Source organism: Chrysemys picta, chromosome 7 (assembly GCF_011386835.1).
Source record: "Chrysemys picta bellii isolate R12L10 chromosome 7, ASM1138683v2, whole genome shotgun sequence".
Classification (NCBI taxonomy): Eukaryota; Metazoa; Chordata; order Testudines; family Emydidae; genus Chrysemys; species Chrysemys picta.
This window is the reverse complement of record NC_088797.1, coordinates 96,421,225-96,433,213: the sequence shown is the minus strand read 5'-3', so window position 1 is coordinate 96,433,213 and position 11,989 is coordinate 96,421,225. Positions and strand designations below refer to the sequence as shown.

At 38.0% G+C, this 11,989-nt stretch overlaps 1 protein-coding gene across 5 annotated transcripts in view; it reads right to left on the bottom strand.

Annotated features, from left to right (window-relative positions):
• The window catches only part of NOC3L (NOC3 like DNA replication regulator), a 43,557-nt gene that overhangs the window by 17,047 nt on the left and 14,521 nt on the right, over positions 1–11,989 (bottom strand). For all 5 annotated transcript variants that reach the window (XM_042856816.2, XM_065552077.1, XM_024107297.3 and 2 more), the window contains exons 8-21: positions 11,727–11,820; positions 11,216–11,391; positions 10,813–10,941; positions 9,885–10,016; positions 9,384–9,464; positions 8,363–8,463; positions 7,805–7,877; positions 7,644–7,707; positions 7,481–7,552; positions 6,046–6,227; positions 5,595–5,723; positions 3,881–3,978; positions 3,054–3,138; positions 1,464–1,595 (exon numbers count right to left, since the gene is read on the bottom strand). In XM_042856816.2, the coding sequence (XP_042712750.2) occupies positions 1,464–1,595; positions 3,054–3,138; positions 3,881–3,978; positions 5,595–5,723; positions 6,046–6,227; positions 7,481–7,552; positions 7,644–7,707; positions 7,805–7,877; positions 8,363–8,463; positions 9,384–9,464; positions 9,885–10,016; positions 10,813–10,941; positions 11,216–11,391; positions 11,727–11,820 (1,548 nt within the window). The remainder of the gene's footprint in view (positions 1–1,463; positions 1,596–3,053; positions 3,139–3,880; positions 3,979–5,594; positions 5,724–6,045; positions 6,228–7,480; positions 7,553–7,643; positions 7,708–7,804; positions 7,878–8,362; positions 8,464–9,383; positions 9,465–9,884; positions 10,017–10,812; positions 10,942–11,215; positions 11,392–11,726; positions 11,821–11,989) is intronic.

The following is an 11,989-nucleotide window of genomic DNA, read 5'->3' as shown; positions in this document are numbered from 1 at the left end:
TCACATCTCTTACCCCCACCCCTGAGTCATTTAAAAACAGAAGTATTCAAATACTATGGAGATGGGGGATCATATAAATTACTATGAGACCTAGAAGACTACGTGGGATACTATTTGTACAAAGCCACAAGCATTCTATAGATCCTTTTTACAGTTCAGGTAGTAAATATACTAATTTATAGGGACTCACCAGTACCTACTTCGAAAGTGAGATTTTTGTGCATTTATGTCTTACTTCTTAGGACTATTTAACCTATTTTGATTGAAAATTGATAGCATGGTGGTATTATTAAATTAGATATTTAAAACAGATTTCACAGTAATTACGGTAGCACCTAAAGGTCTGATCTGTTCTATAACAAAGGAAACATTTTCTAAGTGTTGAAGGTTACCAGCCACGTGAAAAAAGCCCAAGGGCAGGAATCATCTTTTTTTTTGTTGTGTGTGTGTGTGCAGTGCCTAGCACAATGGGGTCCTGGTCCATTCCTAGGACTCCCGGGTGCTACGATAATACAAACAACCACCACCTTGCACAACTGAAGCCTCCGTTGCATTGCATAGCATACCACACATCAAATCAGTTCTACACAAAGTCATATGTAAAGTGAATGTTAGAACTCTCACTTTTAAATAATTTCATGCAATTTATCTGCAAAGCTGACATGAAAATGGCATTAAAAACACAACTTATGCTAAGCTAACCAACCAAAGGCCGGGGACGAGTACTCATAGGACACACACACACAAAAGTGTACATCTTTACCCTGAATCTCTTTAACAGTGCTGGTTCACTGAAGATATTGCAGAATGTCTCATTCTGTGACATCCAAAATACCATGAGTAGCACTGGAATTTAGCATATTATGATGCCCAATTCTGAAATACCTTCAATGGACCAGTAAGTACCAAGAGGATTTCACTGAAAAAGTCATTTAAAAGAGAGAGATAAATGGATAGGGCAAGTTAGACAAGAGAAACAGTTCAAGTTATTGCTCTTGGGATGCAGAATCCCCAGATGTCTTAAAATAAGCATCAGAGAACGCAAACCTATGTGAATACTTCCTAAAATATGCATTCAGTTAGTTGTAAACAAACATAAACCCAATGAATCTCTTGCAAAATATATATTTATGTAAACAAAAAATATTGCAATAATATACATCTCAAGCAATATTGAAGTCACCTGCCTTCAGACTTTTATACTTCCAGAAGTTACTTTTGTTACAGTTCAGTATGGTTCCTGTGAGAATGCAGCCTACTTAGTTAACCAATAGGTTCTGGTTAACTGCAAAATACTGCTATTACTTTGTGTGCATCAGCGATGGATCATACATTTTTATCTTTCCATAACAGGACTTTATCTGAATTCCTGTAAAGATGACGGGCAACAATTTCTTTCTGCTATTCCCACACACATACACACACACCCCAATTAAGAAGTCAATTATACTGGGTTGTAATACTTATGATAGGGATGATTCCTTTAAGTGTTTAGCAAAATCCAAGGGTCGGTGAACAGCAGCATCATTGAGATGTGTCTGAATCAATTCCTTTAAATCTTCATTTAGAAATGAATCCCCTTGTAAAAATTTATCCTGGAAAGAATCAAAATGTTATATATTTTACATCATTTATACAACTATCTAAATAAGGTCAACATAGGGGTTTCCATTAGTGTCTCAAAGTAGTAGTGATAATTTTACTACTTTATTTTTCCTTCCCTAGACCACCTTCTGAAGGTGAGGACAGCAAATGTTCACTGATCCCTATTCACCTAGCAGGGAGAGCTTGTCAGTCTGAGCAGGGGAGATCAGAGAAAGCACTTACTTTCTAGACATGCTTTCTTCTTCTTTGTAACTAAGCTAAGGGTAGCTTGCCACATCAAACTATTTTCCTCTACATTTTTAATAACTCTCTTAAGAATACTACAGTGTGAAACACTGACTACCTCTCAAAAAAACTGTCCTCTAGCCTCTAAGGAGAGGCACAGAAGGCAAAAGGAGCCTACATTTCCACTCATGGTTTCTGTCAAAGGGCCTGGACAGAAGTGCTCTGTCCCACTGAAGTATGTTGCAAAGGCCTACGGCAGGCAGACTCCAGAGGAGAAGCAAGTGGGCCAGGGTATGGCAAAACTGAGATACTGTCAGAGTTTGTTAGAGAAGCAATAAACAAGACCCCAAATTAAATTTAAGAGACCTAAGTCACTTTAACGTAAAACAACGTAGAGTTACTGATTTTTTTTGTTAGCTATATTCAAAGGTATTACATGCGAGGTATTCTCACTCAAGTACTAGACATTTCTACTTCCATCTGCCAATCCCAGTGCTGCTCTGCCAGACATGCAGCTAATGTGATAATCCAGGGGAACAGGCAAGTTTACAAGCTATTTTCATAGGAGTCAGTTACTTATTTAATAAGGAAATTCTGTGCTGTCAGAGGACTTTGCTGACATTAGTAGATTATCAGTAGGAGACTCCATTGCAATTCATAGGTTACCACACTTTCAAAAGAGAAAGTGGGGATAAAGTCTCACTTTATAAAGGGAAGAGCACTCGTGTGACATGTAATAGGAGCTGTCAGTTGGAGAATGTTTCATAGTGAAGCTCTGTGACATGTTAACCTTTTTTTTCTCCCATAAAAGCTCTATGTTCCCCTCTTATATTTACACTTTTCAGTTACACACTGGCACTGATTATGCTGAATCAGGGCTCTGGGAACTTGGCCATCCTGCTGATTCCAGACTCTGAGACAAGAAAGGGCTTTTATACAAAGGCAATAGAAGCAAACTTGCACTGAGCACAAGACAGCGTGACAGCTCAGAAAAATAACAGACATTACATTCATATCACATGCTCGTACTATGGGAGATGGAACTATTCATACAATTTCTCTTCTTTCACAGTCAGCAGTCAACAATATCTCACACCAGTAAAGAGAACTTAGCTGGGAAAGCACTCTGGTCATAGAGTCAAAAACCCTTGGTGCTGAGCAGTGAGTTAGGAGTTCTAGTATCTATTTGGGTGTTTAAGAAAGGATGTTGAAAGAGACAGTACCTTTTTTCTAGGCGTAACAGATGCTACAGGAGGATTAAAAGTCATTCCTTTCATATTATATGTCTCAAAAAGTTCTGTGCCAGACCTATAATACAAGATCAGTTTTACACAATTAAAAGAAACAGTATAAAGTATATGTCCATAAAACGAGTCTCACTTCAGTACTCTATGAACTCAAAGTAACCTGCTCCTCAAATCACTACTTCAGTCATGCAAGGGAAGAATAACCGGTAATACAGAATATCAACTGGAAAAATTATATGAATCAGAAATGTTGAGGTAGGACAAATAGACAAATTAAAAGCATGTAAAGAGGCTTTAAATTATTATATTGAGATTAACTACATAGCTGCGGCATGAACAAAGATGGAAATGAGGGAGATTAGAGTCCAGCTCACAGAGACGATTGCGGTGCATGCCTGACAAAGTTCCACACAGTCGTCTATCCTTACACTAATTTCCATCAGTACATACTCCAGAACCCTGCACCGCAACTGGTTTTCATTGAACTGTCACAGCCCAGCAACGCTACTCCTTATTAAGATCCCTAGGCTGCTACTAGCAACACAAAGTGCTTTTGCTCCTCTAAGGGCAGAGAATGCTGCATTTGCAGGACTTTTATCCTCTGCATGGCCAGGAAACAAGCCCTTAGAAAAAGCAGCCAGCTTTTGGTACTTATAAAAGAACCATCATACTTTCGTTCTTCAAAAAATAATTTTCTTGCAGCATATGGAAAATTACTCACTGGGGAAACTTACAATACAGAACAAACAGCTTCTACTTTGCCAATGAACTATTTTTCAAAACATATGCATCGTATATCCCACCTTCGGCTCAGATCCGGTCTGAGAGCTTCTGAACCTTCAGCTGGAGCTCCAGCAATAAGGTGATTTGCAAATTTCTGCACTGTTGGATGATAGTGTCTCTGAAAGGAAGGAAGGGGATTGGTGAGGGATAGGATAGCATGTACTTATGCACTTCACCAATAATAATAATACTGTATTTATACACTGCATAGAAAACTTTCAGCAAACTTCTCTTCTGTTTCAGGATGAGACTAAGGATTAGCCAGTGTTCTGAGGGTTACACACGTTATGTTTACAACTCATAAAACCACTCAAATAGTTTGGATGCAGTGTCCATGACAGTTTCATTATAGTTAATCTTAACTCTTTTTCTTCCAGTAGATAGTTCTAGCCAGGGTTATAGACAAATATCTTCCATTATCTATTTGCAGAGATAGGCCTTAAATAATTTCTGGAATGAGAAGGCTGTATTAAAAGCATACTGATAAAACATAAGGGCCATAAAGGTTTCCATTAGGCTAATAGCTCCAATGAAACAATTTATCAAACAAACAGGTTAATGTTAAGATTTCCCTTCCTGCCATCTTTGTCCCTGCCTCAGATGGGTAGTTAATCTCACTATAATAATTTAAAGCCACTTCACTTGTTTTTAATTTGTCTAGTTGGTGGAGTTTTTAATTTGTCTAGTTGGTCTAACACTCAATTCCATATCATTTCTCTGTTTATCTGCAACACAATAACTTTGCAATGCCACATTCCAATCAATTTCAAAATTAACAGAGATGTTCTGGGCACTGGTGGGTACAAACCTATTGATTCTGATGCAAATTAGAAGACAGGAAAAGATTGAATCACAGGAAAATCAATACCACCAGACTGCCTGGTGCTGCAGGCAGAGGAATCTCTCTGCCACGCCCCCTGCTGCTGCTTATACATATCAAAGGCAGCACATTAACCTGCTGTGCGAGGAGCTTGGATCCTACCAGAAAGAAGAAAGGGGGTGCGGAGGAGAGAATCCAGGACTGCAAGGATGAGGTAGTGGGGGAGTAGAGACCCAGAGAGAACTGAGGGGTGGCGGGTGAAAAGTGGTGGAGATGAGGGAAGCAGGGATGAGAGGAAGGGGAGATACTGGGTGGATTGGCAGGGAAGCAGGGATCCATAGAGGGGGGAGTATAGAAGACAGGGAAAGGAAAGTGGCACTGGAGGAAGGGACCATATCATGGTGAATAAGTGGGGAATGAGGGTGTGCACAGAGCCCCTGCCGTGGTACAAGGGGAGTGGGATATGGAACACACACAGAGCCCATGGCCTGTGAAAGAGGTGTGGATGGGGGCACACAGAGCTCTTGTCATGAGGGAAAGGTTGGCGGGGAGTTGCAGGGAGGCCCTGAAACAGTGTGCCACACAGGGAGATTGTAGGGAAAAATGACGAGATGCAAGTAGACCTGGTGGGTGCAACGTGCTTGGCCTACACTAGCCACAAAGTATGAGACTCCCTAGCATAAATACACAGGGTGTACAGAGAACACAAGATTTCATCAGTCACCATCACAACAACCTACCTGGAAATACTGTTGTAACAAACTGAAAGTATTGTGCTAGCAGAAGTTAGACAAGGGTATGTCATTCATCTAGAGTCCACAGTCTAGAGATTACAGCATTGCTCTGAGCTCTGTATTTAGTTAAGCATATAAATGTTTAGCAAGCTCCCCACAATTACCCAAATAGGAACTCACCCGTAGCGCATGTAATTCCCACAGAGCTGTGTTCTGAGCATTGCAACACTCTGGCTCATCCAGTTCTGGGAGATAAAGTCCACTACCTTGAGCCTCATTGTCTAGCAGGAGGTCTGTTTTGGGGAATGTCTATCACACCATCACACAGAAAAATTGATTATCTCACATAAAGAAGTTTAATGCATATAACATGGTAATACAAGTTGAAGAGTGTAACCAAATATTCAGCACTATTCAGACTTAGCAGTACTTAAGGAAATCCTGCTTTCATGTTTAAAATATGTCAAAATATTCTGTAGTAAAATAAAAAAATTTAAATACTACATAACAATTCATGGACTAGTAAATTCTGCAGCCCAGCGTCTCCCCCAATTCTGGGGGAGACACTGCTAGCAGAAAGGAGATAATCAAGTAAGAAATTTTCCATTCCAGCAAGTGACTAAGAACTTACTTGCATCAATATTCTGTTGGTTGCCAAGATCCCAACACTGGAATTTGGAAGGACATGGAGAGCAAGTGTGGAAAGTCGCTTTATGAAAGCCAGGGCTCGTTGCTGGGAAACCTGTTTCCTACGTTTGGTAAGCATTACATCCAGGCACTGAAGCACTATCACCATGTCATCATTCGTAGCACCTCAAAAAACAGAATATGTAAAAACTCATTTAAAGGCAACAAGAGACCTTCCACACGAGAAAGAAAATACTCTGTGAAGGATGTTGTTTAGAAATTAGAGCCCTAGATCTATTTATTTATTTATTCATTCTACTATTTATGTACTAAAGCATAAATAATAGTTCAACAAACAGTGGTTATTAACACGATAGACAAAAACACGCATCTACTTTTATAAAACTATTCCTGCTCTGAGCAGACTCAATATATCTGTGCTTCTTTTAACAATACATTTATTCAAACAAGGATGTTTAAATTCACAAAGATTCTTTTGGTCCTAATTACACTGATCAGTCTATCAATTATTTATAGTTATAAAAGTGTGCTCATCCAATATTTTGGATGCATTTACAATAAAAACAATGTATAACATATAGTTAATTCATGAGCTCCTCCTATACAAGTTAATGAAACCCATTTTAACGAAATGAATCCTTATTTTAATAGGCATCTTTTCATAAAGTGTTAAAGCACATATTAAGAGCAATTAATGTTGAAAATACAAAACTTGCAAAAGATCAATAGAGATTTCAATTGCCTTTGCAAAGAATCAAGTAATATGGAGTCAAAAGACTTCTATGAGGACAGGTTAGATCGGGGATGGGCCACTGGAAGCCCAGGGGCAGCATCCGGACCGCCAGATCATTTTATTTGGCCCACCACAGCCCAGCTCAGGGAAAGCAATCCAGCAATGCCAGGGGCAGGAAAGGGTGGGAGGGCCCCGCCTGCATACATTCACATCATATGATGCTATAGCAAGAGCCAATAGACAGAAGCAGGAAGTCATGCCTAGCCCAAGCTCCACAGGACAGTAGCTGTTGCTATGGGATGAGTGCGAGGCAGATGTGCTCTCCAACCCCTCCCCCTGGCGGTAGGGCGTGACATTCCCCCGGTCACACCCATTGGCCCACCAGAGGGTTTTAGTGGATTTTGTGGCCCTGTTCTACCTTAAAGTTACAAGTGCCTGGGTTAGATACTGATCCAAAGTCACTCACTAGACCCTAATGAAATCTGACACTATTTGAAATTGGTACTAAGTAATGCCATAATATATATACTAACTTGAGAGAAGAACCAAGCAGTTAAAACAAATTTGTTATCTGTTTCTGTAAAAGGATGGCAAAGGCATCTTAAAATTAGAATTTTTAAGAGTATCATACAAATAAAATCAACAGTCTATGCATTCAGATGTTAAAACAAGACACTGAAGTTACCTGCATGTAGCCTAAATAGTGTCCTGTAAAGGTGACTGTAGAACTTCGAAGGGTCAATGTTAAGAACATCACCTATTTAAAAAATAATCCCAAATAGGTTAGTGAAGCAAACCTACTTATCAGCTAAAATCAAATTATGAAGTTTATATTTTAGAGAACTTACCTTGGCCAGACAGAATATGAAAAGCAGTGAGAACGCAATGAAGGCTCTCCCGATAGCTTAGATCCTGGGAATACAAAAGAATAGCTAATACACAATAGATAAAGCTTTATTTTTAAAAAACATCTCAAGAAATTACCTCATTAGGAAAAAGCTCAACTTACCCCAGATGCAATGAGAGAATGTAGAACAACCAACAGGTCATCAAAAAATTCTACATTTATGAGATGAGCAAACCTAGAATCAAGGAGATTTTTATTTTTCTGTAACTACAGACAATTTTCTCTGCAAGCTCATTCAAAGCATTCTGTGACCTGCCAAAGACTACATTCTCTACTTCCATCAAATGCCCTCTTAAATCTACTCTATATTCGCACAGCTTGATAATGCAATCCCTAGAGGCATATCTCAACTTTTCATTAACGCTACTGCACAGAGCAAAGAATGACTTTCAATTTCTTGATTAACACACCAGAATAAATAATGCAGTCACCTAATGATTCAAAGGATATTTGTCATGTAAATCCCATACTGACAATTAGATACTACAATGAAAGACGTTAGAAATGTTCAAATATACAAACAGATGCATTTTGGTGTGCTTTATTTATCTATCCCTCATGCAGTTGAACTGCTCATACAAAAGATTCTTAAAATGTCTTTTTACTGACTCATATTTTTTCTAAAATACATAGAAAAAAATATTGACTCATAGCTCTTACTTTGCAAGACCTTCCAGTACCGCAGGCAAAAGAGGGGATTTCTGTACTTTCTTCAGTATTCTGAAGTAAGTTAAAAATACAATATTCAGAGTCTCTGTGTGCTGTGGCAAAAAGTACATAAAATCATATCAGTATGCAAAGAAAACAGGTATTGCTGATTCATTTAAACTGAACTCAAAGCTTTCTTTTTCCTCTTACTTTTTTGAATTTTGAACTCACTAGCTCCCAAAATCCTAATATTTACAAATATGGCTGTCCAAAAATTCCTATCACAGAGGATACAGACACACTACTGAGTCAGCAGGTGGATTTTAGATTCTGTAGTAAACTAAAATTAATGGCAATATTTCTAAATTTGACCAAGATAAATCATGCTTTATTTGACACAACATCTCATTCCAAGAAAGAATGGAGAAGACCTGCTTAAATATAAATAAAAGGAAATAAATGCCAACAAACTGATACTGAACAGTTGCCCATATTTAAATGGAAGCTATTTTAAACAGGCAGTGTCAGGCTACCAGTGTGCCTGTCACCCTGGGGTAAGGACTACTACACAATTGAAACTGAAAACTGACATCATAATAAACACTGATAGGGCTTCTAGCAGCAGAATTTTTCTGACACACATAAAGGAACCCTATTACAGATTCAAGTAATTCCAGTCTGCTGTAGACTGTAACCTACTCAGTCAGTTACAAATTACAGGTATCCTTTTCCTTTCTTTGTGCTCCACCTGTGTTTTTATAATTTCAGTGTCCTCAACATAGCTAGGTCTGTTAGTTGCAAAAAATGAACCCTCCCCAGCTCCTACCTCATGACATACAATACCCTTTCTGCCTGAGAAGAGGTCTTCCATGGCCCGTATCACTACCCTCTTAGTGCACTATCATTACCTACTGAGCTAATCTGACAAAGAAAAGACAACAAACTGGACCACAAAATAGACTTCAGACAACTAGTTTTAATTGCTTGCAAGAACACATGCAAAAGCAGAAAAAGAATTTCTCCAATTCCCTACCAGTTTCAGTTTTTTTTCTTTACTCTCTGAGGCTTCTGCTTCCAGGAGTTCTCGTTCCAGCTTCTCTTCTGCTTTCTTCCACTGAAAATATATTCATTTTAAAGACATTTAATATTCTGGCAAATTAAAAAATTCCACTTCTCACTAAGCCTGGAGCCCCAGGGTCCACAGGTATCTGGAATAACCGTGTTCAATGCTCTGCTGATCCTTTGTGAGTTCCGTGGTGGAATGAAGTTGTCTTAATGATGGCAGAAGGGCAACTAGAGGGTAACTCGTTTTCTAACCACCCCCTTCCCACCAACTAATAAACAGAACTGAGTCATTATTAGAAGTTTTGCTAATAATTATAATAAATACAGGGAAAAGGACAGAATTAGGAATTAATTAGGAATAAAAAATTCCTTGATGTGCCACAAAATGCTCTATACATAGTGCTAATGCAGCACATTTACCAGCGCCAAAGGATAATGAAGGTAACAGAGGAATCAATTTCAACTATACCTTTCTTTGCATCCTTGAAAGATTTTTCCTTTTCTCCTTACAGGACATGAACTTTTTCTTTGCAGTAATGTCTTCTGTGTCTTTTTTTACTTCTACTTCTTTAATTCGTAGATGAAGGAATATCTTTAGCACCTAAAATTGAGAAAGAAACCATAACATATTTAGTGCCTGAAGTTTAACAAAGTCATGTGCAGCAAATTTACAACAGCAGATTATCAACATCAGGAACTTCAAGATTGGGTGTGTCTGACTGAGCTTTTGCCATGTAATACTGGAGAATCTTCATACAGTTTTATATAGTTAATTAGAAAACATACACAATGCGTTTTCATAAAATATTAATTTACAGCAGTCTTCCTTTAAGTGACTGTGATTATAAACTCTGGCTCCTGCAACATATTTAGTCACCTTAACCTATTTTCTTGGTTTAAATCCAGTGACTGGAACCCATAACCTGAGCATGCCTTAATTTGTTAGTCAATCAGACTACACCCCTTGTAGGCACAACTGTAAACTATCCCCATGCAAAGGAAAGATAGGAAGTAGAGTAAGAGTCCAATATGGCTTCATCAGAAGCTATTTAATTACCTGAAAATAAAAAAAGAAGCCTACAAAAAGAGGAAACATGAATAACCAAGGAGTACAAGAGAGCAGCACAAGCATGAAGAGACCAAATCAGAAAAGCTCAGGCACAAAATTAGTTGCACCTAGCAAAAAGCAACAAGAGGAAGTTCTTTAAATGCATCAGGTTTGTCAATCAAACAGACTACACCCCTTGTATCCTTTTTAAGGGAAGTCAAGAAGCCCTAAACTTGTTCTATGCTCAGGAAAAGTGAAGAAATACTGGATGGCTTTGCTAAGTATAGTCTTTCGCTGTTTTTGCCATTGTCAAAAGAAAATTCAAAAAGTACAACAAAAAGAAACTTACCTCAGGTCTAACATCATAATTTCTGCTCTTTACAAGGCCAGAAATCACCTTAACGACACCCAGAGAAACAGAGCCCAGTTTGTCTTGTTTAAAGAGCTTCTTTACAGCTTCACAACACATTTCAGAAATCTGTAAAGTTAATTGAAATGTTTATTCTCAGAAAATGATATAAAATAGAGACAAGTTCATGTTAATAGTTACTCAACTAAGTTTCTATGTCAAAATTTACAATGGTGTGAATATCCACTTTCAATAAAAAAGTCATCAAGTACAGAGAGAAAGCCTGTAAAACAAAGTGTTGAAAAGAGAGGCATGCTTTGTAATTAACTTTCAAAAATCAGAAATATTTTTCATATAAGAGAACACCTCTTAAAATCAAACAAACAATTAGAAAGATACCCACCAATTTTGATGTGTCATTCATGAGAGGTACAATCAGGACAATGATGTTATTGTGGAAATTGAAGTGAGGCAGCACCACAAGAAGCTCACACAGACACTTGACTGCAATCTCTGCCAGACCTTTATATGCTTTTAATGAGATCACGTTACTTTTCTTCAGCTTCCTCTGCTTCCAGTCTGAATAAAAATATTATTTTTGTTATTATTATGCAAAACTTAGCTACTGCATTATTTTTGAGTATTTTTCTGGCGGCTTTCCTGATGTTTTAGTAAAATAAATCTTAAGTACAGCTTTCTATGAAATAACAATCAGAAAATGCTAGGTGCAGAAAGCAATATTAATTCCAAGGATAAACACTTATCCTGCAAACACTTATACAGGCGAGTAACTTTGTGCACATAACTAGGCCCTTTCAGTTCAACGGGACTATGCATGTGTAATTGATGGCAGAATTAGGACCTTGTATCTAGGAATGTACTTAACTAAGAAATGAGGGAAATCCACACTATACCTTTAACTGTTTGTTCCAGATTTTCCAGGTAAAACTTGTACTGGCTCACAAGGCCTTCTTCAAACTCCCTTAGTTTCTGAGTTTCTTTTCTAACCTGTAAACATAATACAGGTGAGTTATTTTTAAAGACCTAAGTATTTCAGTTAACTAATACTGCCAATATAAGATTTGGTGTTTTGTTTTGTTTTTTCTTGTTTTGGGGATTGGTTTTGTATTTTTTTTTTAATCCAATGAAGTTTAGTTTTTACCAGAGCTTTCCCAGG